Source organism: Trachemys scripta, chromosome 24 (assembly GCF_013100865.1).
Source record: "Trachemys scripta elegans isolate TJP31775 chromosome 24, CAS_Tse_1.0, whole genome shotgun sequence".
Classification (NCBI taxonomy): Eukaryota; Metazoa; Chordata; order Testudines; family Emydidae; genus Trachemys; species Trachemys scripta.
The window spans coordinates 3,825,066-3,849,758 of NC_048321.1; the positions used below are offsets into that span (position 1 = coordinate 3,825,066).

Genomic DNA, 24,693 nt, shown 5'->3' on the forward strand with positions numbered 1-24,693 from the left:
GATAGGGATATGGGTTTGTAGTGAGGTGATGTGGCTCCCCGCTGCCCCGGAGAGGGAAGAGCCCCTCTGGAGGCCGGAGTGGGCGGAACTAGGGAGCTTTGAGCCCGTCCCTCATAGGGTCAGGTGGCGACCCGGAAGTATAAAGGCTTGCCCTCAGAGCTCAGTAAGGCTCCAGCTGCGGGAGAGGCCAGACGCCTCCAGCCTAGCCCGCGACTGGGAAAACCCCATGACTCAAGGCGGCCACCAGGACTGGCCGGGTGTACCCTGCGCCCACTACCCAGAGGAGTTGCCGGGCCCGCCACTCGCCGAGGAACCTATGGTGCTGGACCCCCCAGAGGACAACACCCTGACCCAAGTACGACTCGAGGGGAAGTTTGGAAGTAGCCCGGGGGCAGCCGATGCTAGTCTGGCTGCAGCACTGCCAGAGCCCATGTCAGTGTGTTGCGGCCAGGATCCCCACTGGGTCTGGGGCTGGGACGCAGTGGAGTGGGAGGGTCTGCATCCCCCCTGCCACCCAACTCATGGGTGGCAGTCTCCCCCTCTCCCAGACCTTTGGAGGCTTGGGCCTACTATTGTTGCCCCGCCCTGACCTAGGGCCTGGGCTTGCCACTAACTGTACTATTGTTGCTCAGCCCTGCCTGAGGGCCTGAGCCCTTGACTCTGGTGCCCTGCCCTGACCCAGGGCTTGGGTTTATGGTCTTTGTTCCAGTACCGCAAGGGTTGCCGAGGAAGACCCCCGCGGCCAGACTAATTCCCTGACCAGCAACTGTGTGTAGTAAGCCAGTGTGGCTCCCCGCCGCCCCGAAGGCGGTCGAGCCCCAGCAAACCCTTGTACACGGTTCTATCTATCGCCCCACCACAGTTAGGGAATCCCATTGCAGCAAAGCCATCCATTATGACCTGCACACTTCCCAGAGTCACTACCTTTGGTAGCAGCAGCTCAGTGATTGCTTTGGCTACTTGCATCACAGCAGCCCCCACAGTAGATTTGCCCACTTCAAATTGATTCCTGATTGACCGGTAGCTGTCTGGCGTTGCAAGCTTCCACAGGGCTATCGCCACTCGCTTCTCAACTGTGAGGGCTGCTCTCATCTTGGTATTCTGGCGCTTCAGGGCAGAGGAAAGTAAGTCACAAAGTTCCATGAAACTGCCCTTACGCATGCGAAAGTTATGCAGCCACTGGGAATCGTCCCACACCTGCAACACTATGCGGTCCCACCAGTCTGTGCTGGTTTCCCAGGCCCAGAATCGGCATTCCACGGCTAGAACCTGCCCCATTAACACCATGATCTCCAAAGCACTGGGGCCTGCGGTTTGAGAGAATTCTGTGTCCATTTCCTCATCACTCTCGTCGCCGCGCTGCAGTCGTTGCCTCCTCCTCGCCTGGTTTTTCAGGTTCTGGTTCAGCATAAACTGCACAATAATGTGTGAGGTGTTTACAATGTTCATGACTGCTGTCTTGAGCTGAGCGGGCTCCATGCTTGCCGTGGTATGGCGTCTGCACAGTTCACCCAGGAAAAAAGGCGCGAAATGGTCGTCTGCTGTTGCTTTCACGGAGGGAGGGGAAGGATGTACCCAGAACCACCCGGGACAATGTTTTTTGCCACATCAGGCATTGGGATCTCAACCCAGAATTCCAATGGGTGGGGGAGACTGCAGGAACTATGGGATAGCTATGGGATAGCTACCCACAGTGCAACACTCCGGAAGTCGACGCTAGCCTCGGTACATGGAGGCACACCGCCGAATTAATGTGCTTAGTGTGGCTGCATGCACTCGACTTTATACAGTCAGTTGCCAAAAATCGAATTCTGTAAAATCGGAGTAATCCCGTAGTGCAGACATACCCTTAATCTGGCTGCAGACAAAGGCTTTAGGCCTTACAATATGGCTGCAGACAAAGGCCTTATCTTTACAGGCTAATATAATGCCAATTTTTAGACAGGGCTCACAGAGGCGACCCTGGGAGTTACAGATTGGGAAGCCTAACTTCAGTACCAGGCAAATTGGTAGAAACTATAGGAAAGAGCAGAAGTATCAGACACACAGATAAATATGAGTTGCTGAGGAAGAGTCAACGCGGCTTTTGTAAAGGGAAATCGTGCCTCACCAATCTATTAGAACAGATGTGTGATGTATGTATGGTCAGTGTGTAAACAATTATGTATGTGTGCTGGAAATATGGTACCAAAATATGTTCAGACCAAGTGTAACCCACTAAATTTTGATTACACGAGTACCCACTATAATTCCACTTTACTGCAGGCATAGTGAGCGAGTTCAGTCTGTTTTGACAGTGGGACTCCCACGTGTGGATAATAACACATCAGATAAATACGCACATTTGGATAGTTGTGGATGCCCATACCTGGAGTTGTTCCAGTTTGGAATAAAGACACCACAATGTAGTAAAGCTGCTCAGACTAAAAAAAAAAATCTATAAGAGGACAGTTTGAGAGTTAACTGAGACCCCATACAAATCTCAACACAGTCATATCATTACAGCAAATACTTCACCCCCGAAAGGTACCCAGGCCACAGATCCTATGCATTTAAAACAGGCACCACTGAATTGGCATTAATACTCTGTCCTGAGCTGAACATGCAGCAGTTCTTTGAATGGGCTGGTGTCCTTAGCTTCCAGGTTAGCTTCTCACTGCAATTAGTAAAAGCAGGCCTGTGAGCATCAGTCTTAAGGGCAGAGATCTTCACCCCCACTCCAGTCTGGCTGTCTCCCCCTGGGCCTGGCTAAACTCACTGAAGAGTTTGACACCTTTTTTCCTCTATACTTTGGAGTTGACTTGTTGGCCCCCATCCTTGGAGATGACCTACTGAACCTGCTGCCAGGGTTTGTGCACTTTCCCCCTTTGTTTACCTGCTAGTCCCAGACTAACTGGATTCAGTGGGCAGCTGCTCCCCACAAAAACAAACCAAACCTGACCACTGTGGTTTAACAGGAACATCAACCTGACAGAAGCATGTTACACAAGAAACCTGAGTAGAGCAGAGAAGCAAGTTTGTCATTGACAAAGGAATGTGGTTTCACCTGTTTTTCTGTGTCTCCAATGTAAATAGAGCAAGGAGAGGCCAGAGCAATGGCTGGACATTTACATGAGATCAAAACTACGAGACCAAACTAGCTGGAAACATAAAGGGTAACAAGAAAATATTCTACAAATACCTTAGAAGCGAGAGGAAGGCCAAGGACAGGGTAGGCCCGTTACTCAATGAGGGAGGAGGGGGAACAACAATAGAAAATGTGGAAATGGCAGAGGTGCTTAATGACGTCTTTGTTTCGGTTTTCATCAAGAAGGCTGGTGGTGATTGGACGTCTAACATAGTGAATGCCAGTGAAAATGAGGTAGGATTAGAGGCTAAAATAGGGAAAGAACAAATTAAAAATTACTTAGGGCTTGTCTACACTGGCACTTTACAGTACAGTACTGCAACTTTCTCTCTCAGGGGTGTGAAAAAACACCCCCCAAGCCAGTAGTGTAGCTAGCGGGGTTCAGGGGAAGCAGCCGCTTCCCCTCAGTACATTTTTCAAAAGCGGCGCCTCCTGGGCCGCCGCTGGGGTCCTGCAGGCAAGTGGGGGGGGGGCAGCACGGTCGGACTCTGGAGGAGCCATTGGTGGCTTCCTTCCTTCCGGGCCGAGGGAAGCAGGAAGCTGCCGGGGAGAGGGGATCTGCCCAACAGCTGTGGAGCGCTCAGCCGCCAAGCCCTGAGCCACCGCAGGAGGCGGCCGCGCTGAGTATGGGGCGCGATGGCTCAGGAGCCCGGCCGCTTCGCTCCTCCGGTGGCGCCCGCCGCCCCCCCAAATGGCTCCTCCGGAGTCCGGCCGTGCTGCCCCCACCCCCCCTTGCCTGCAGGAGACCAGCGGCGGCCCGGCAGGCTCCGCTTTTGAAAAAAATGCTGGGCTGCCTGGGCAAGGGAACCAGGAAGCTGCCGGGGAGAGGGAATCTGCCACCTGCTGCCCACCCCACTGCTCCGCTCCCCCCAGCCTCCGGGAGAAGTGAGCAGCGCCCGCCCGCCACCCCTTCCCCTGCGCCCGCCCCCCCCACCAAGCCCCTCCGAGGGGTGGCGCAGCATGGCCACAGCATGGCCGGAGGAGCCGGGGGGGGGGCGCGGAGCAGCCAGAGGAGGAGCCAAGGGGGGGCACCTTTTTTATGGTTGCTCCCCCTGCACTGAGAAGCTGGCTACGCCACTGCCCTGAGCACTGCAAGTTTCAGCGCTGTAAAGTGTCAGTGTAGACAGTGCACTAGTGGTAGCTATTCCCCTCGTGGAGGTGGGTTTTTTTAGACTACACAAGCCGCAGTGCCGCAACAGCGCTTTAACGTTGCCAGTGAAGACGTGCCCTTAGACAGTTAGATGTCATCAAGTCACCAGGCTTTAATTTCTGTACCCGGAAAGATAATGGAGCAAATAATAAAGCAATCAATTTGCAAACATCTAGAAGATAATAAGGTGATAAGTAAGTCAGCATGGATTTGTCAAGAACAAAGTGTGTCAAACCAACCTGATAGCTTTCTTTGACAGTGTGGATAAGGGGGAAGTGGTAGACATGGTATATCTTGACTTTAGTAAAGCTTTTGATATCATCTCTGTGACCTTCTCATAAACAAACTAAGGTATAAAGCAACAGAGGGTCCTGTGGCACCTTTGAGACTAACAGAAGTATTGGGAGCATAAGCTTTCGTGGGTAAGAACCTCACTTCTTCAGATGCACCTTGCATCTGTTGCTTTTTACAGATTCAGACTAACACGGCTACCCCTCTGATACTTGAAACTAAGGTATAGGCACTTAAGATAACTCACTGATTGTCCCGCTTTCTCAGTCTGAGACAGGAGTCCTCCCCTCTTGCACTCTCCTGCTCGTGCTTCCTCCCGGTATCCCATTTCCCCACTTACCTAGGGCTTTGTTCTCCTTCTCCCGGTGAACCTAGTTTAAAGCCCTCCTCACTAGGTTAGCCAGCTTGCTTGCGAAGATGCTCTTCCCTCTCTTCGTTAGGTGGAGCCTATCTCTGCCTAGTACTCCTCCTTCTTGGAACACCATCCCATGGTCGAAGAATCCAAAGCCTTCTCTCCGACACCACCTGCGTAGCCATTTGTTGACTTCCACAATTCCACGGTCTCCACCCTGGCCTTTTCCCTGCACAGCGAGGATGGACAAGAACACCACTTGTGCCTCAAACTCCTTTATCCTTCTTCCCAGAGCCACGTAGTCTGCAGTGATCTGCTCAAGGTCATTCTTGGCAGTATCATTGGTGCCCACATGGAGAAGCAGGAAGGGGTAGCGATCTGAGGGGTTGATGAGTCTCGGCTGTCTCTGTCACATCATGAATCCTAGCTCCTGGCAAGCAAAAGACCTCTCGGTTTTCTTGGTCGGGGCGGCAGATAGATGACTCAGTCCCCAACCACCCCACCTGCCTCCTTCTCTTGGGAGCGGTGGTCGTGGAACCCCCATCCCTAGGACAGTGCATCTCATGCCTTCCAATTGGTGGAGTCTCCTGCTCCCTTCCCTCAGATGTATCATCTAGTCCACTCTCCGCATTAGTACCTGTGGAGAGAACATGAAAACGGTTGCTCACCTGTATCTCCATTGCTGGTACATGGACACTCCTCTTTCTTCTTCTGGAGGTCACATGCTGCCAAATGTCTTCACCGTCCCTCTGTCCCCTCTGTGCAGCCTGCTCCGATTCTTCAGAACGTTGTGCCCGTAGAAGCATATCCTGACGTCTGTCCAGGAAATCTTCATTTTCTCGTATGCAATGCAGGGTCGATACTTGTTTCTCCAGACCTTGAACCTTCTCTTCCAATACAGAGACCAGCTTGCACTTTGTACAAACAAAGTCGCTTCTGTCCTGTGGAAGAAAGACAAACATGGCACATCCTGTGCAGGTTACAACAGCTGAATGCTCACCTTCCATAATTTCTTCCTTCTAGGAGCTTCCTCGGCTGTTGCAACAACGCACAGAAGCCCGCAAGATGAAAGCCTCAATGGGCTCTCCCCAGGCAAACTCCCTGTTAGCCTTCACTGTTCGCCACTCAGCTGGTTTGATGCTGACTACATTTTTATAACAGTCAGGCCCACTCAAGGCCCACCTGGAACAAAGCACACCCAATTCAAACTTTTCAAACAATCAAGCATACGGTCAAACTGACAAACTGTCCCTGCAACAGACACTCAGATACTCACCAACACAGCCCCCCTAATGCAGCACTTGTTTGTTCCATCGTGGTAGGATACTTTTCCATATCACTCAGCAATTACTTCAGCAAGTACCATTGCAGCACACAAGCTAGCAGCATACGGACATGGTCTGCAACCAGATGCATGCAGGAGCTGTTCCCTTACAGCGTTACCCTCAGGAGTGAGGTATCAGCTAAAATCACCACTGCGTGTGGAAAATAGTATCAATATTCAGTTCATATACCCTATACGCATACACTCATGCCCTTGAGCTACCCTCCACCATTATTTTCCCAACTCCCCCCTGCGCTGTACTCACTGGTGTGCCTGGGGCAGCCCTCACTGAAAATGCCAAGGTCAGGGCAGGCTGCAAAAGGTAGATCAGATACTCCCCAAACTGGTGGTTAACACTGAAGTTAAACTCACCAACCAGTCACAAACTGTGCTCCTGATCCCCTACACTGGTTGTCGAGAAGCTGAAAAAAGAAATCATACTGCCCCCTTTATTGCATTGCAGTTCTCTGCCTCCCAATCAGCATGTGATGGGTTGAACCCCGCATCTGAGATGCCACCTGATGTGCTGGGTTCGCACTGGTTCCGCCCGTTCCACCAGCCCGAGTTTCCACACCCTGTCCTAGCTGTGCCAGGCCCTCAAGCCCTCTCCAGCACACTCATTCAGGCTGATTGCCTACTGTCTGGTGGGCGTTCCCACAGTTATAATTGTTACAAATATTCCTAACCTCAGATACGGAAATGATACATGAATACAAATTGGATAAACATAATCAGTAGATCATAATCTTTTTAATGATACTCACATGACCCATCTTGCATAAAGCATATCTTAGTTATGCCATATTTATATTATACCAATATTTCTATGAAGAATATGGGGAGTCACACAGCACATAGGTCCAGTACAGTGAGAAGTTATTTAAAAACTCTGCTCACATATACAAAGAGTTCTTCTGACCCCAAAGGGTCAGCCACTTTACCAGGTCAATATTAGTTTGGATCTTACCCAAAATACCATGCTGCCAGCCAATCCTTCAGTGATTAAGACTAAAGATTTATTATAAAGGAAAAAGAAAGAACAAGAGAGTTGTTAAATAGTAAAACAGTCAGATACATACAAAGACTTCAAAGTCCATATATCTGGTTCTTAGCAGTATTGGTGAGTTTGCTGGCTGGCTTGAAAGTCCCTCTGGAACACATCCACAGCTTGGAATCACACATTCAGAGCTTCATTTGTAGAAAAGCAGTCACTGTGGTTCTGGATCCAGACATTTATACTGATGCACCAACACTGGATGAAGAAAAGTGTGCCCTCTCTACACTGAAAAACGGACGCGCAGTCGGTGCTGATGGCATCCCCCCAGAGCTGCTAAAATGTGTTATTGTTCCTGTAGCAGAATCACTTCTGGCCATATTTTATCTAGTGTGGAGAACTGGGACCCTGCCTGTTGTAGGAGCAGCAGTGATCTGTATGTTCTGTATGACTATGCTATGTATAACCTGTATGCTCAAGAGGTCTATTATACTTCCCCTCTCCCCGCTTTTGTCTCCTCTCCCTCTCTGAATACCTGTGAAGTGGCTTTCCCCCTCCCACTCCCTCTTGGAATGCTTGTGGGATGAATGGGCTGGTTGAACAGTTGGAAGATCAGAAGAGCTCCCAGGTAGACAAGATGTCTGGGACTCTAATTAGGCAGCGATCACACACCCAATGCATGGACACTGCCCGAGGTGGAGTGTGACCAACCAGACGTGGCCAAGTCATCTCTAGTTGCAGGCCATGAGGAGCAGGTCCTTAAAAGGGGAAGGGGCCATGTGCTCAGCAGTGCACTCACAAGCTTGTACCTCCCATGAAGGCCCTTCGCCTGGACCGCCTGGCCAGTGGTTCGCTGCGTTGCATTCCATCGTGCCTTGGGAAGACTTTCCTTCATCACACTGTCCATCACTGTGCTGTGGGACACTTACCTTGAAGGATCCTGACATCTCCAGTGCCATGCCTGTCCTGGGAGCGTGAGTATGCGAGTGTAAGTGTGATCCCCCCTCCCCCCTTCTTTTGAGCTTAGCTATCAGTATAATAAAAATGCTGCTTCCTGCCAAACTCTGGTGGGTCATTAGTCCTCCCTAAGCTTACTAGCTGGCCCAATTTCGGGTAACACTGCCAACTGCCTGGAAGGACGATATTGTGATCTGACTCTATAAGGGCAAGGGATCGCGCAGTGAAAGTAAGAGCTACAGGCCGATCCCCTTGTTCTCCATTCCAGGGAAGGTGTTTGCGCATGTTTTGCTGGCACGCCTGGAGCCTTTGCTACACCGAAAGCATCGTCCCCAACAGCCAGGCTTTACGAGGAACAGGTCCACATTAGATGCCATTTTGGTCCTTCACTTGTTGTCGGAGATACATTGCGAGTTCAGAAAACCCCTGCACGTAGCGTATGTTAATCTTAAGGCTGCATTTGATTCAATAGACAGTGTTGCGTTACGGAAGGCCACAAGGGTGTAGGTGTCCCTACCACTCTGCTGGATTTGATTAGAGAGCTGCATAATGGAACCACTGCCTGTGTTCGTCTGGGGAACTGGATGTCAGCACCTTTTAAATCAGTATCTGGTATTAGGCAGGGTTGCGTTCTGGCCCCTGCACTCTTTTGTTGAGCAATGGATTTCATAATGCAGCATTCTGTCAGGTCCATAGGCACTGAGATAGATGATCTATCGCTCACAAACCTTGACTACGCTGATGACGTTGTTCTTTTAGTACAGAGCCCCGACAGGTTTCGTGAGGCCCTCCAGCATATGGAGGAGGAGTCAGCCAAGATTGGTCTCCATGTTTCATGGTCAAATACAAAACTGCAAAATCTAGGACCAGGTCCACCCCCAACTCCAATCTCTTTGAACAATGAAACCATCAAATCAGTTTCCAGCTTTTGCTATCTGGGTTCTATACTTACCAGCTCCTCCAATTCTCACACGGAGGTTCTCCATCGGATTGGCATTGCAGCATCTGCCATGGGCCGTTTACAATGGATATGGAATCAAAATCATCTTAGTGTGACAACCAAGTTCAGGATTTATTCGAGCTGTATCCTCCCTATACTGTTGTATGGCTGCGAAACATGGACACTACACTGCTCAGACTGGACAAAGCTGGAGGCTTTCTACACCAAATGTCAACATCGAATATTGGGCAAAAAGTGGAATGACTTCATCTGTAATGCAGATGTTTATGGTCGCTCGGGTCTACAGACTACTGGGGCCATTGTCTGCAGGTCGCATCTTACGCTTTTAGGACTTGTTGCAAGGATGCCACAAGATGTTCCAGCGAAGGCCGTTCTCTGGGTGGCTTGTGACATCTGGGATAAAATTCCACCAACTGAGGGGTGAAGGTGACCTAAAGGCAGACCCCCTATTACATGGGTTCATCAAGTCTGTTCCAGTGTTGGACTCTCAGACGGTCAAGCCTTTGCGGTTGTGCAGGAATGGACCAAATGGCGAATGATCGCTATGGCCAACTGTCTGGCTAAGTGTTGAAGAAGAAGAGAAGACATGTGCACTGTTCCCCTCTGGTTTGTCACTCCCAAAGGTGTGAAGCCAGCCCCCTAGTTAGGAGCTAATTTTGGCACACGCACGCCACACAGTTTGCACCCCAGGGACCTTCTTAGGGTAAAAATAAACAAAAGGTTCATTGTATAGAAAAATCCCAGATTCCAAGATAAAATAGCAGGGAAAAGAAACATGTACAAGTTACCCAGAGTGAGTGACGGGGTGTGGGAATGGAGTGAGCAGGGGGGAGAGGCCTCAGAGAAGAGGCAGGGGTGGGACAAGGGTGTTCATTTTTGTGCAAGTAGAAAGTTGGCAACCCTACCCTAAGTTTCTATCAAGAGGAGCAAAGAAGACCAGGGAATTATAGACCAGTCAGCCTAACTTTGATACCTGGAAAGATACCGGCACAAATTAATAAATAATCAATTTGTAAGCATCTAGAGCAGGGGTTATCAAACTTCATTGCAATGGGACCCTCTTATGACAGCAAAGTTACTACATGACCAGGGGAGGGGGCGCAGCCCAAGCCCTGCTGCCCCGGGTGGGGAGGGAGGCAGCCGTATCCCGAATCCTGCCGCCCTGTGTGGGGGTGGAGCTTGGGTTTCAGCATCAGCCCTGGGTCCCAGGAAGTCTAATGCTGGCCCTGGCGACCCCATTAATATGAGGTAGTGACCCATTCTGAGGTCCCGACCCACAGTTTGAGAACTGCTGATCTAGAGGATAATAGGGTTATAAGGGATAGCCAGCATGCATTTGTCAAGAACAATCATACTAAATCAACCTAATATCCCTCTTTGACAGGGTTCCGGGCCCAGTGGATGGGGGGAAGCAGCAGATGTGATATATCTTGATTTTAGGAAGGCTTTTTGACACAATCCCACATGACAATCTCATAAACAAAAGATGGTCTAGATGAAACTACTATAAAGTGGGTGCACAACTGATTGAAAGACCATACTCAAAGAGTATTTATGAATGGTTCACTGTCAAACTAGGAGGACATATCTAATGGGGTCCCACAGAGGTCAGTCTTGGGCCCAGTACTATTCAATATTTTCATTGATGGCTTCTTGGATAATGGAGTGGAGAGTATGCTTATAAAATTGGCAGATAACACCAACGTGGGAAGGCTTGCAAACACTTTGGAGGATCGGATTAAAACTCAAAACACCCTGGACAAATTGGAGAATTGGGCAGAATTCAACAAGATGAAATTCAATAAAGACACGTGCCAAATAATTCACTTAGTAAGTAAAAATCAAATGCACAACTACAAAATGGGGAACAACAGGCTAGGTGGTGGTATTGCTGGAAAGGGGTCTGAGTGTCATAGTGGATCGCAAATGAAATATGAGTCAACAATGTAATGCAGCTGCAAAAAAGACTAATTCATTCTAGGATGTATTAATTGGAGTGTCATATGTAAGACATGGGAGGTAATTGTCCCCTCTCTACTCGGCACTAGTGAGGCCTCAGCTGGAGTAGTGTGTCCAATTCTGGGTTCCACGCATTAGGAAAGATGTGGACAAACTAGAGTTACCATATTTCCACAATCAAAAAAGAGGACACTGGGGGGGAGAAGCCCTGCCCTAGCCCCGCCCCCATCCACTCCCTCCCACTTCCCACCCCCTGACTGCCCCCCTCAGAACCCCAACCCCCCCTGCTTCTTGTCCCCTGACTGCCCCCTGCTGAGAATCCCCCACTCTAACTGCCCCCCCTAGGACCCTACCTATCCCCTGACTGCCCCGACCCTTATCCACTTGCATGGGTGGCAGGGTTGTAGAAATTTTGGTGGTGCCCAGAACCCACCCCCCTCACCTGCCTAAGGCTCTGGGAGGGGGGTTGGGTGGGGGGAGGAGGTCTGGGGTGCAGGTCCTGGGCTGGGGATTAGGGTGCAGGAGGGGTGCAGGGTGCAGGTTCTGGGATAGAGTTTGGGTGCTGGGTGCAGGCTCCGGGCTGGGGCAGGGGGTGGGTGTGCAGGAGGGGGTGAGGGGTGCAAGCTCTGGGATGGAGTTTGGGGGTGGAAGGCGGTGCAAAGGGAGGGGGTGCAGGCTTTGGGAGGGAGTTTGAGGGCAGGAGGGGGTGTGTGGGAAGGGGGGAGGGGGTTTGGGAGGGAGTTTGGGGATAGGAGGGGATGCAGGGATGAGGGCTGTGGGTCTGAGGATGGGGGTTCATGATGCAGGAGGGGGCTCAGGGCTGGGGCAGAGGATTAGGGTGCAGGGGGGATGAGGGCTGGGGCTGAGGGGTTTGGGGCATTGGAGAGGCTCAGGGTTAAGGTGGAAGGGCAGGGTAAGGGCAGCCTGTCTTGCCATTAGGGGATGGGGGATGCTAGGACCCAGGGGCAGCAGACAGCAGTTGCTGCTGGCTCTGGCAGTACAAGCAGATGGGGAGAGGACCCACGGAAGGGGGGAACGCGTGGAGTCGGGGTGGCAGGTGGAGGCCGGGGACCCATCCAACACTCCCCCGTTCCCTGACTGCCCCCTCCCCCCGACTCCCCTTACCATTCTGGCTCCACGTTTGCAAAACACGCTGCCCTGTGTGTCGGTTTGTGTGTTACACTGGGCTGCAGACAGGGGGAGGAGGGGAGGAGGCTGCTGGAGGCCAATGGGAGCGGGTCAATTGGCCCAGCCGCCCAATCAGCAGCCGCACTCTGCATGGAAGGGAGGGAGGGAGGTGAGGGAGAAAAAAACCCCGGATATTTTAACCTTGTTACCTGTTCCTCACGGATGGCTATTTAGAGATGCAAAAGCCGGACATGTCCGGGGAAATATGGACGGATGGTAACCCTAGGACAAACTGGAGAGTGTCCCAAGGAGAGCAACAAAATTGATAAAAGGTTTAGAAAACCTGACCTATGAAGAAAGCTTTAAAAAAACTGAGGCCAGGTCTATGCCACAAACTTACATCAGTATAACTATGTTGCTCAGGGGTGTGAAAAATCAACCCCCCTGAGTGATACAGTTATACTGACCTCTCGCGGAGGTGGATTAACTATGCTGTTAGGAGAAGCTCTCCCATTAGTGCAGTAGCATCATCACTAAAGCGCTACAGCGCCATATGTGTAGACAAGCCATGAGCATGGATAGTCTTGACATAAAAAGTCTGAGTGGGAACATGATCACAGTCTTCAAATATGGTAAGGACTGTTATTAATAGAGAGGATGGTGGGCAATTGTTCTCCATGTCCCCTGAAGGTAGGACAAGAAGTAATGGGTTTAGACTACCACAAGGGAGATTTAAGTTAAATATTAGAAAAAAAACCTTTCCACCTATAAGGGTACTTAAGTTCTGGAACAGGCTTCCAAGGGAGGCTGTGGAATCCCCATCACTAGAGGTTTTCAAGAACAGGTTGGACAAACACCTGTCGTGGTGGTCTAGGCTTACTTGGTCCTGCCTCAGCTCTGGGGACTGGACTAGATGACTTCTCAAGGTCTCTTCCAGCCCTGCATTTCTATGATTCTAGAACAGGTCCATGATATTCATAGACTCTCAGACTGGAAGGGACCTCGAGAGATCATCGAGTCCAGTCCCCTGCCCTCATGGCAGGACCAAATACTGTCTAGACCATCCCTGACAGACATTTATCTAACCTACTCTTAAATATCTCCAGAGATGGAGATTCCACAACCTCCCTAGGCAGTTTATTCCAGTGTTTAACCACCCTGACAGTTAGGAACTTTTTCCTAATGTCCAACCTAAACCTCCCTTGCTGCAGTTTAAGCCCATTACTTCTTGTTCTATCCTTAGAGACTAAAATGAACAAGTTTTCTCCCACCTCCTGATGACACCCTTTTAGATACCTGAAGACTGCTATCATGTCCTCTCTCAGTCTTCTCTTTTCCAAACTAAACAAACCCAATTCTTTCAGCCTTCCTTCATAGGTCATGTTCTCTAGACCTTTAATCGTTCTTGTTGCTCTTCTCTGGACCCGCTCCAATTTCTCCACATCTTTCTTGAAATGCAGTGCCCAGAACACAATACTCCAGCTGAGGACTAACTAGCGCAGAGTAGAGCGGAAGAATGACTTCTCGTATCTTGCTCACAACACACCTGTTAATGCATCCCAGAATCACGTTTGCTTTTTTGCAACAGCATCACACTGTTGACTCATATTTAGCTTGTGGTCCACTATAAACCCTAGATCCCTTTCTGCCATACTCCTTCCTAGACAGTCTCTTCCCATTCTGTATGTATGAAACTGATTGTTCCTTCCTAAGTGAAGTACTTTGCATTTGTCTTTATTATGTAGCGTCCATGCCTGGCTTCTTCAGAGCTTCATAAGAATGTCAGCATCCTCCTTCTTTTCAAAACGTTTCTCAGAGTTGTGAGCAAAACCATCCCTCACAGAAGACATGGGCATGCTCTTGCATTGACCAGCCTCTGATGTCACAGGGCTCTCTTCAGCAGATATATTTATAACATTTCCTCCCTGGAGTTCTGATTGGCTCAGTGAGAAGGTGAGTAAATGGGAAGTGACCTGCCATGTGGTTTGTCTACAATGAAACCAACCATCCTATAGAGCTTCAGAAACAAATGCAGAGCCTGTCTAGTAACTGCCATACCCTGATTCTGGGCCAGGTGATCAGCCCCGCACTGTACACATGTGCTGAAACACAATATCACAATATTTTAAGTGAGCCCCAAATATTTTTGTTGCACCTATGAGACTGTGTCCTCACACCTTTGTGGCTATCGCAGTCATGGACTCATTAATATTACCATCAGAATGGAAGAAAGGTATAACAGACAATGCTGTGTTTGTAAGTTACATTTTCCTGGGAGCTCATAGTTGGTAAAAAAACAAGGTTTATATCCTGTGTGGCTAGTGAGCAGGGAGAGGCTGAGATCAAAGGGGAATCTTTAAAGCACCAAAACCATGGATCAATTGGTTAAGTCTAACGGGAGAAGAGTGCCACCACTTTATACGCATTGTTTATAGAGGGGATCACTGTGCCACTAGGCCAACACCCTCTCTGTGCATAGCAGACTCTACCCGTGACACTATCAGGCCTTTATTCTGCTCAGGAAAGGTGTCCTGACCAGCATAGGGCAGACAAAAGGCATGAGAGCATCCTTAATTGTAATTTATTGAACTTGTGTCAGGCCAGAATTGATACTTGTTCAATATTGCCAAGGCTTTTCTACCCAGGGGACCGTTCAGGGAAGTTCAGAGGAGTGCCCCACTGCTTTGCTCCTTCTCTTTGGATTTAAAAGGTCAAATGGGGGATACACCTGGACTCTACAAGACTTTCAAAGTCTTCAACACAGGTCAAAGGCCTGAAGATTAATTGTGTTCAACACTCTTCGATGGCTTCCCTGACTGCCACTGTCAAAACTAAGGCCACTTTATAAAAGCATCCACACAAGGGTTTAAGGCATGTAACTTACATGCATTCACTTCGTATCTTTAGTTCCACACGGTCTAGACAAGCCCTTCATAAAGGAAGGGAACAAGGGAAATTGAGGAGGGAAAAGTCTCTGTTAATTCCTTTTGTTTAAAATATTTTAACTGGTTTTCCAGGACACCCACACAAACTGGGGGCTGCAGACATTCAGATGCAAATTTCTCTGCTGGCGAAGGAGCAGTGTTACCAAACAGCCAGTGTGTCGGAGTTGTCAAGCTATGAATAATAATGGTTAATTTAACATCTGAGTCAGCAGTAAAGTCTGTGTCCTCTGTGCTAAGAAAATTTGTGTTTTTTATCATGGGGTAACTAACATGCATTACCCATCCCACTGTAAAAACAAAGCGGAGACAATGCTTTTCTCTCTCACCAGTAGAAGTTGGTCCAATAAAAGCTACTCACTGCCTTACCCACCTTCTCTCTAGTGGAGACCAGGCACTTTAGTTTCACCAAAAGGCAAACTAAGTGAGGTCAGCACTATGCCCCCAGTGACACTGGCCCAGCAGGCAGGGCCGGCTCCAGCTTTTTTGCCGCCCCAAGCGGCGAAGAGGAAAAAAAAAAGATAAAGCCGCAATCAGCAGCACTTTGGTGGCTGCTCTACCGCGCTGCTTCATTCTTTGGCGGCAATTCGGTGGCCGGTCCTTCCCTCCGAGGGACTGAGGGACCTGTTGCCAAAGACCCAGACGTGCCACCCCTTTCCATTGGCTGCCCCAAGCACCTGCTTTCTGCGCTGGTGCCGGCCCTGCCAGCAGGTGCCAGCTTATGCCAAAGTCTCAGGCCAATTCACTTATGTATTAGCATAGATCAAAGTGATTGTTATATGTGTAAGAGTGTATTTGGTATTTAAATGACATGAAAACTAATGGGATGTTAAATGCATTGTTTTCACTTATCTGTATCCTGTTATAATGTAGTAGCAAACATTTGCATTGTGTATACCCCTGTAACTAAATAACCCATCAACCAAGGAAGAAGCCTTGTGGGATGCAAATGAAGAACGTTAGCAGGCAAGTGCTAATTTGTGCCCATTTGAAGGCAAGTGGTCATTGTGTGTGATGATCAGAGATCAAACTCTTCTCTCTCTCTCCACCAATCAAAGAAAGAACCCACATGGGTGGTGACCCTGTCAGCTAGTTTTCTGTGAGAAGAAGTTGTAAGTGTGAATTCAGGGAAAAATCCTGCATTTCTGGAATCTCTGGACTCAAAGGGCAGAATAACTGAACGAGAAGATGGAGATCCCCAGAGTTATTCTGGGTAGCCCTGAGAGACTTTTGGGAAACTGGCAAATTACTACATCTCTGCTACCATTTGGAATGATAGAATGTGATGCACCTGTACGTATATTTTACCTGTTTTAACCTCTCAATATATCATTTCTTTTTCTTAGCTAATAAACTTTTAGTTAGTTTACTATAGAGTTGGCTAGGACCGTTGTCTTTGATGTAAGATCTAGAATGCAACTTAACTTGGGTGACTGGTCTCTTGGGATTGGGCCCACAACCTAGAATATTTGTGATACAAGTGACCATTTATCAAAGTCCAGTTTGTCTGGATGGCCAGACAGATGGGACGGGAGAGTCTAAGGGGACTGTCTGTGACTCCATGGTAAGCCTGTTAGATGTGAACTCCTGGATCATTGTGTTACTGGCTTCATAGGTGCCAACTTTCCCTGGCACTGGTGGGTGCTCGCACCCCCCCACCCATTCCAACCCCTTCCCCAAAGTCCCTGCCCCAACTCCACCCCCTCCCTGCCCCTATTGGACCCCTTCCCCAAATCCCCACCACGGCCCCGCCTCTTCCCCCCGAGTGTCCCCTCTCCATCCCCCTCCCTCCCTACTGCGTGAAACAGCTGTTTCACCTGGGAGCTAGGGGGAAAAAGCGGGCAAGCAGTGTGCTCGCGGAGCAGAGGTGAGCTGGAGCGGGGGGGGGGAGGGGTTACAGAATGGTAAACTTATAGGAATGAAGAATATCACTGAAAGGTATCATAACAAAATATGTAGCATACATAAAGGGCTATGAAATTAAAATATGGTTAGAAATATAAACAACTCAGTAGAAAAATCCACATTTGTGTGTGCAACAAGTAATAAAGCGTAAAGGAATGTTATAGGAATGTAGAGTTGTTTTAGGTATGTGGATTCTTTGGGTGAGGTAACAGCAAAAGTACAAAGCTCAGAAACAAAAAGGAAAATTAAAAGAATCCCAAATGTACTTATTTATTTATTTTCATTTCATGACTTTTGGGTGTATAACTCATGACTTTTAAATGGTTATGGGTGTCAGTCTACCTTGGGGTTGTATACTTGTAGTTATTAAAAACTACAGTAGAAAGTTGCCTTTGAGAAAGGTTTCATACAAATAGTACAGTGCCCTTAGAGCCAGATTTTTAAAAGTTATTTAGGCAACCAGTGGGATTTTCAAAAGCATCTAGGTGCTTTCAACCTTTAAAAATCGGGCCTGTGATGAATACTTGGAAACCAAGTTCTACACACAAGTGGAGACATGTGTTGGACAGAGAGGCAAAACAACAGTCGACAAAGGCAATTCCCATTGCCGGCTTCAAGGAAACTGAAGAAGTTTTGACACCAAACCAGAAAATCACTCAACTAGCAACTACTACTATTTTTAATGATAATTGGCTATTAAAGATATCAATTAAATAGCCCAAGTCCATCCAGCTGCACCCTGTTACCGAAGGTAAATGATGTAGTGCTCAGAGCCATACATTCTCTGCAGTAAATAATGGAAAGGTGTGAAACTCCATCTGCAGTGCATTGCTGTGTGGGCCAGGCCTGGCACCGAGACCACCGCCGAAGGCCGAGCGGTGAACGGCTGCAGGCTGGGTGCAGACACGGGCACCCAGAGGGGATTCGAAGCGCTGGCCGTGATCATTTCGGGGGCTGTGTAAGGTGTTTCACTGCACCCAGTCTCCTTTGGCAGCTCAACGCTGGGCATCAGGGAGAGGGAGGAACCGCCGGGTCTGGCACTGCGATGCGGGGGGGGGCTGCACTGCATAGCCCAGGGAGGGGGGGGCTGCGCTGCACCGCACCGTCCTGTGGGGAGAGCCCCTCCCCCCTCTTTTTGCACCCACTGCAGGTGGCTCCCCCCGCCTGGGGTAACTGTCACCCCGTCTCCCCCCCCACAGGTCCCCTTGCCACCGTCGCAGGCCCCCACCCCCCAGCTCTGACCCCCGGTGCCCTTAGCCCCCCCCCGTGCTCCCATCCCAGGACCCCTCAGCTCTTGGACGGGGTCCCCCGCCCCCTATCCCCGGGCGGGGCTCCAATTTCCACGTCTCCATGGAAACGGTACACAGGCAGCACCTCCTCTTCCGCGTCCCTGCCCCGCCCCCATGACGTCTGTGAAGGCGTTGGCAGCGATTGGGTGAGAGGGGGGCGGGGGCGGTGCCTGGTCCTGCCCCGCCCCCAGCCGGCTGAGCCGCGGCTGCTGCTGCCCGGCCGCTGTGTCCGGGCCCCGGCGGCGGCCATGGGGGCGGCGTGGCCGGGCCGCTGCGGGCGGGACCCGTGCGGGGCGCTCTGCCTGCTGCTCACCTACCTGAGCGTGGGCTACGCCGACTACGTCATCCTCACCCACATCCTGCTGCAGCCGGGCTTCCGGGGCAGGTAGCCGGGCCCGGGCCGGGGCGGAGTCTGGCGCGGGGGCGGGGCAGGCAGCGCGGGGGGCGGAGCCGAGTAGTTGGGGGCGGGGCGAATGTTGGGGTGGGGCAGGATGGCAGTAGGGGTTTGAGATGCCCCTCTGAACCGTACCCCCCTTCCTATGGTTCTGGGGTGGGTCAGTCCCGTGAAGCCCTGCTCTGGGGTGCTGGGTCGACCCCCTGCCAGGAGTCACTAGGCCCCCTCCCAGATATGGGGGGGCTCCCCGGGTCCCCTGCACCTGGCCGCATTGCTCCCAGAGAAGGTGAGGGACAGAGGCGCTGCCAGAGCCAATCCCAGTTCTGTGGGCTGGTGTCTAATGAACGAGGCGCATCCCTGGGTCACAGACAGGGACTGAGGCTGAGAGATGGAAGCGACTCCCCCAAGGTCACGTGCAACGTCTGGCAGAGCCAGAGCTTGAATCCAGCTCCCCTGAGCCCCAGCACCAGCCCCCGTCCCTGGATCAGCATCATTCTGCATTCGTTTGTCTGGCTAGTGCCATCCCTGCCACACGTGTTCTCCCTCTATTGCCCCTGCAGGGGCCAGAACCACTACAGGCCAGGAGCCCCAGCCTGGCTGCCAGCTCCCTTCCTTCCCTCTTCAGACCCCTGGGGCTGACCCCGGCTCCCCCAAACTGGGTCAGCAACATGCAGCTGTCACTTCGGTGCCACTGCAGGGTGCAGGAGCTTCCCCAGCCCTGACTCCGCTGTGTCTCAGGTGTTGCTGGCCTCCAAGGATTTAGGCATGTCACAGAAGAGCTTGCAGCCACCTTTGACTTTCCAGCAGCAGGGCCTGGCGTTAGTGCTCTAGTGCAGGCCGGCGGGGTGTCTCTCACGCAGGCCTTGTGGGCTAGATGGGCAGCGAGGGATTCACCAGACAACAGGGAAGGAATCTCTAGCTGCTCAGAACATGGTTCCCCTTCTAGTGTCTGTTCCTCCTGCCTGGTAACTTGGCCTGGGGCGTGTGGTGCCGATTACAGCTCCAGGGCTGGGCTTAGTGCACATGTAATGTGATCCCCCGCTGCTGTCGGGGTGACCCAGCTGGAAGAGTTCCCTAGCGACCAGAATGGACAGGCCTGGGAGGTGCCAGCTGATCGTTTCTGCTGAGTTGTCTCCAGTTCTCAGAGAGCTGAGAGGAGGCTTTGCCTCTGCCAGCCCCCCCCCCCCCGGTGATTGCACAGACTGATAAATCTGCCATTTTGCTTCCTCCATCTCTGCCAGTCCCCACCCACCCGGGGTTTACACCCTTCCGTAGACCCTTCTCATGCCTCCAGCCCCTTCGCTGCCGTCCCCCAGATTCCTCTCTGCACGTAGCTCTTCTGCCCTGCCCTCGGGTGCAGGTTTGGGAGCGCTTTCTGGGTAACCTCGATTCGTTTCTGGGTATATTTAGCATTTTTAACTTACTGACCCGGCAGCCAGAATAAAGGCCTCGCACACTGACTTTGTGTGACTGCAGAAGCCGATGTTCGTAACGGAGTCTAAAATAGCCCTGCAGCCCCTGGGGAACCTGCACCTGGGCTCGGTGTCTGATAGGTTTGGTTCTCCTTGTTCCCTTTACGCCAGCCTCTGGTGTCCCTTCCATGCCGTGATGTTTAACCTCATTGTCCTTCTGTTGCTGGCCTGTCACACACGAGCTGTCTTTGCTGATCCAGGTAAGCACCCACCCTCAGCTGGTCCTCTGCCCATGCTGGGGAGGCATTGGTGGCCTAGTGGCTCAGACAGAGAGCCCGGGAAGTGAGAACTGAGGTCTCCCCGTTCCTGACGCTGACTTGCCGCATGGTCCCTGCCCCAGGCTGCGCCTCTCTCCAGAGGGTGGGAATGGAAATGATCCTGCCCCTGTTTGTAAAGGGCTCTGGGCTCTCTGGTTGAAACGCTCGATGAGACGGTCCTGCCCCTTTCTGTCTTCTCTCACTAGACCCGCATGTGTCCTTTGAGTCTAGCCAGGCTGGGCTGGTTTAGCGGTGGCAGAGATGCATGATAATGACAGGCGGCCCCCACTTGCATGCCTGTGTCAGTAGCGGGTAGGGGATGGTGCAGTTGGGATTATGTTCACTTACCTGTGTACACCCAAGAGTCACTCTGGGGATGTCAGAGGGCTGCTTGATTCACTCGCTCTCTGAGACCCCTATAGGATCCAAGCAGCAGGTTGAAAGAACCAAGGTCCAGCACAGGAGGGGACTAGGGGTCAGGACTCCTGGGTTCTGTCCCTGGCCATAGGAGGGGAGGAGGGTGTCATGGATGGCTTGATGCCCTAGTCTTTACATTGCCTCTCTTGGGAGCGTTCCTGTTATTTGCTAGGCCCTGGGTTTAGCTTTATTCAAGGATGAGTCGTGTGGCCCTTGACTCCAAACCTGGGCCTCTGGGCTACAGCCCCCCTGTTTCTTACAGTGGCTTCCCAGCGAGTCCCGCTGAGTTCAGACTCTTGTTAGCGCCTTTAGCGCTTCAGGGGTGATGCAACCAGGAGGTGCCTTCAGTGACGCAGGACCGCCTTGGCACAGCAAGCAGCAGGTGTCATCACCTGGAGTACAGGACTGAAGTGTGCAGGTTCCAATGGGAAAGCCAAGCTTCAGTCAAAGTCCAGCTCAGCAGTCGTCTGCTCCTTTCCTGGAGCCTCTGGGTTTCCATCTCTGTGTCTTGGTCGCTCTCTGGCCCTGTGTGTCTGTGTCCCTGTGCATGAGCCCGGTCTCTGGGCATCTCCTGTGTCTGTCCCCATCGCAGCCCCGGTGTGCTCACAGGCAGGGCCGGCTTTAGGCTGATTCCCCCGAATCGGGCCCTGCGCCTAAGAGGGCCCCGCACCTTACTCACCCGACGGCGGTCCGCTCTGGGTCTTCAGCGGCATTTCGGCGGCGGGGGGTCCTTCAGGAAGACGTGGTGCGGACCCCCCGCCGCTGAAGACCCGGACCTTCGCCAGGTATTCGAATCGGGCCCCGCAGATCCTAAAGCCAGCCCTGCTCACTGGTTCCACTGCCTCGTATCCCGGGTGGTAACCGTTACTGGCCGGTCCCCAAGGCGCCCGTTTTCTCTGCAAGGCCCTTCCTGTGCATGTGGACGCATCCCTACCAACCCAGACCAGCCCCTTGCCTGTGTGACATCCAGCCAGCCTCTCTTATTCCTCTGTCCCAGGAGAGAAATTAACCCCTTCAGCCCCAGTGGGGAGCAATACAAAATAAGTGGGGAAACTGAGTCATGCAGCTTGTTCATAAACGTACAACAAACATTCCCCCATTTTGCACCTCTGCTTTAGTTTTTTTGGAGTGGGAGCCTGGCAGACTCCAGGTTTCTGCTGCTGGCTCCCTGTGACCTGACACAGGTCCTGCCCTCTGCGCGGGCTGGGAGGCTGGGCTGGCATGACGGATACGGGAGATTTGCTGCTTTTGCAGTGACCCCAGGCCTCTTGTCACAGATGGAATCATGTGAACTTGTTAGTGCCATCTGGTAGTGAGTGGCATCTTGCACGGCTTTGGGGTGGTCTGGGGTAGCGTGGTGTGTCCCTGGCATGCGAGTCTGGAGCTAGACTCCCCGACTCAGCCCCATCTTTGACAGGGAACCCTGGAGCCAGGCGTCTGACGTGGCGAGGTGACGCGTAGCCATCCCTGGGGAGGGGGAACTGGAATTCACCCACCTGCTGCTTGGCGTCCCGCTCCCTACAAAGGCTCTGGAAATGGGGAGTGAACAGAGTGTCTTAGAGACCCTATGCGCCTCGCCTGGCATCAGCCAGCTCTGGGCACGTGCAGTAAGGGAAGAGCTGCGGCCGCTCCCTCTCACATCCCTCTCACATCCCTACATACAATACAACGCTTGTGACAAGGCTGCTCCCCCTTGTTCCCATCTCTCCAGCTTCCCCCCCAGCCCTCGCAGCCCAGGCAATTGCTGAGCTGGCTCCAGGGCGACCCAAGGACTCGAGAGCCATGCATGCAGGGTGCGACGCGGTGCCATGGCCCATCTGTGCCCTGCTCGCCGCTGGAGCCTCCTCATTGTCTCCCGTTCTGGTTCCTTCCCAGGCATGGTCCCGCTGCCCGATACCGCCATGGACTTCTCTGACCTGCGCAGCAACACGCCCCACAAGAGCGAGCGGGTGAGTGGTGCACAGAGCTCAGTGCACTCGCGCAGGAGGGGGCAGGTCTAGCCACTGCCCAGGATAGTGAATCCAGCAGCTTAGAGAGCCTCAGGATTAGGTGCGTGGATCAGCGTAGTAGCATTGGGATGGGATTAAAGTGGCATGGCTGCCGGTCCTCACGCAGCTGGTGTAACCTGCTGTCCAGCCGCTGCGAGGGGCTCCGGGAGAGATGCCCTCTGGGACAGGCTGCGCGGCTGGGTCAGCTCAGGGGGTTATGGGCGGAGGGTTACTCTGGGCTCTGGAGACGAGAGCGAGGGGAGATGTGCTGCAGCGGCAGTTCTGCTCTCCGATGACCCCGTCTCTCCCTGTGGCTGGAGACAGTCTGAGCCTGGGGTAGCAGGAGACTCGCCCTACGTGTTCAGCTGCCTCTAAGCACCTCGGCAGCTGGTCACCCCCCCAGGCAAGGCGAAGATGCTGACCTGGCACGTGGCCAGGTTACAGCCTAGGAACGACAGCATCCTGGCCTGACTGCCCAGCCCCCCAGCCCCGTGTGCTGGGCTGGCAGCCAAGCCCCCCTCCCCATGCAATGGCTGAGCCACAAGGGTTGCTCCCTGCTGGGTCAGCCAGCGCAGGGGTCAGTCCCAAACCTTACAGCAGACCCAGCGTTCCCTTTGCAGCGGTGCCGGCTCTGGCTGGCTGTGGAGAACCCCCCAGGCTGATGCAGCTGTTCTGGGAAGTGGAGCTTCGTGTCTCGTTGGGGGAGATGGCAGGGGAGCAGGCTTGCTAATGCCGGGGCTGGGCATGCAGCGATCCCAGTGACTCTGCCAACAGCCCTTGCTGCGCATGGGCCCCAAACTCCCCAGTGGAGAGACTTGCCCGGGGAGGGCTCTGGGATGCTGGTGACGGACAGGCCTGATGGTCAGTTCCCTGCCGAGCTGGGACTGGTCCCTAAGTTCCTGCCCCAGGGCTTTAGCTTGTGGCTGCCCTGGCAGTGCCTGCTTGTGCCCCTGGCACTGTAGCTGGTAGCTCCTGCCGTGACCGGTGTGTCGATGCTCCTGCTCCCGCCCAGCTCCAGAACTGGTGCAGCCCCTCACTCTGCCCAGTGTCTCCCTCCCACGTTCCTCTCCAGGCTGCATGGCCCTGGTGCTGTATATCCTCTGTTACCCTGCCCAGAGGCGCCCCCTAGTGGCAAAAACCCGGCGTATTTCCAGCCTGTATAGACCTGCGTGGGGAGGGAGCCAGACTCCATCTTTTGCTTTTATATGCAAAATCCAAGGGATTATGGAAGTGCTGGGGCTGTCTAGGCTCCCTCCCCTCCCCAGCTCCGCCTGTCACTGTCAGTCCCATGGCTCTTGCTGCTCCAGTGCTGGGCTTCCCAGATGCTCTGACGCCGCTCGCTGCTGGCGCGCCTGTCCTCCCGGCCCCCTGCATTACCTCTGCCAGTGCCTGCTCCGGCGAGTCTCCAGGATCCCAGGGAGGGCTGAAGCTAAGAGTTCTCTTCTCTGCTCCCCAGAGCAATGAGGACTGGACTGTGTGTAATCGCTGTGAGACGTACCGCCCGCCGCGAGCGCACCACTGCCGCATCTGCCACCGCTGCGTCCGCCGCATGGATCACCACTGCCCCTGGTGAGGTGCCTGGTAATAGGGTTACCATACGTCCGTTTTTTCCCGGACATGTCCGGTTTTTTGGTAATCAAACCCCCGTCCCGGGGGGAATTGCCAAAAAGCTGAACATGTCCGTGAAAAATACTGGCTGGGCACTTCCTCCCGGGCTCCAGCTGCTGTGCTCCTCCCCTGACTCTTCGGCTCTGTTTAAGAGCCGAGCTGCCCGTGCCAGCGCTAC

General features: G+C 52.5%; 1 protein-coding gene across 1 annotated transcript in view; it reads left to right on the plus strand.

Annotated features, from left to right (window-relative positions):
• The first annotated feature begins 18,551 nt into the window (after positions 1-18,551).
• LOC117869551 (palmitoyltransferase ZDHHC3-like) overlaps positions 18,552-24,693 on the plus strand; it is a 17,499-nt gene continuing 11,357 nt past the window's right edge. The window contains exons 1-4 of the mRNA XM_034756489.1: positions 18,552-18,764; positions 20,357-20,445; positions 22,795-22,868; positions 24,364-24,476. Coding sequence (XP_034612380.1) covers positions 18,628-18,764; positions 20,357-20,445; positions 22,795-22,868; positions 24,364-24,476 — 413 coding nt within the window. The 5' untranslated portion in view covers positions 18,552-18,627. The remainder of the gene's footprint in view (positions 18,765-20,356; positions 20,446-22,794; positions 22,869-24,363; positions 24,477-24,693) is intronic.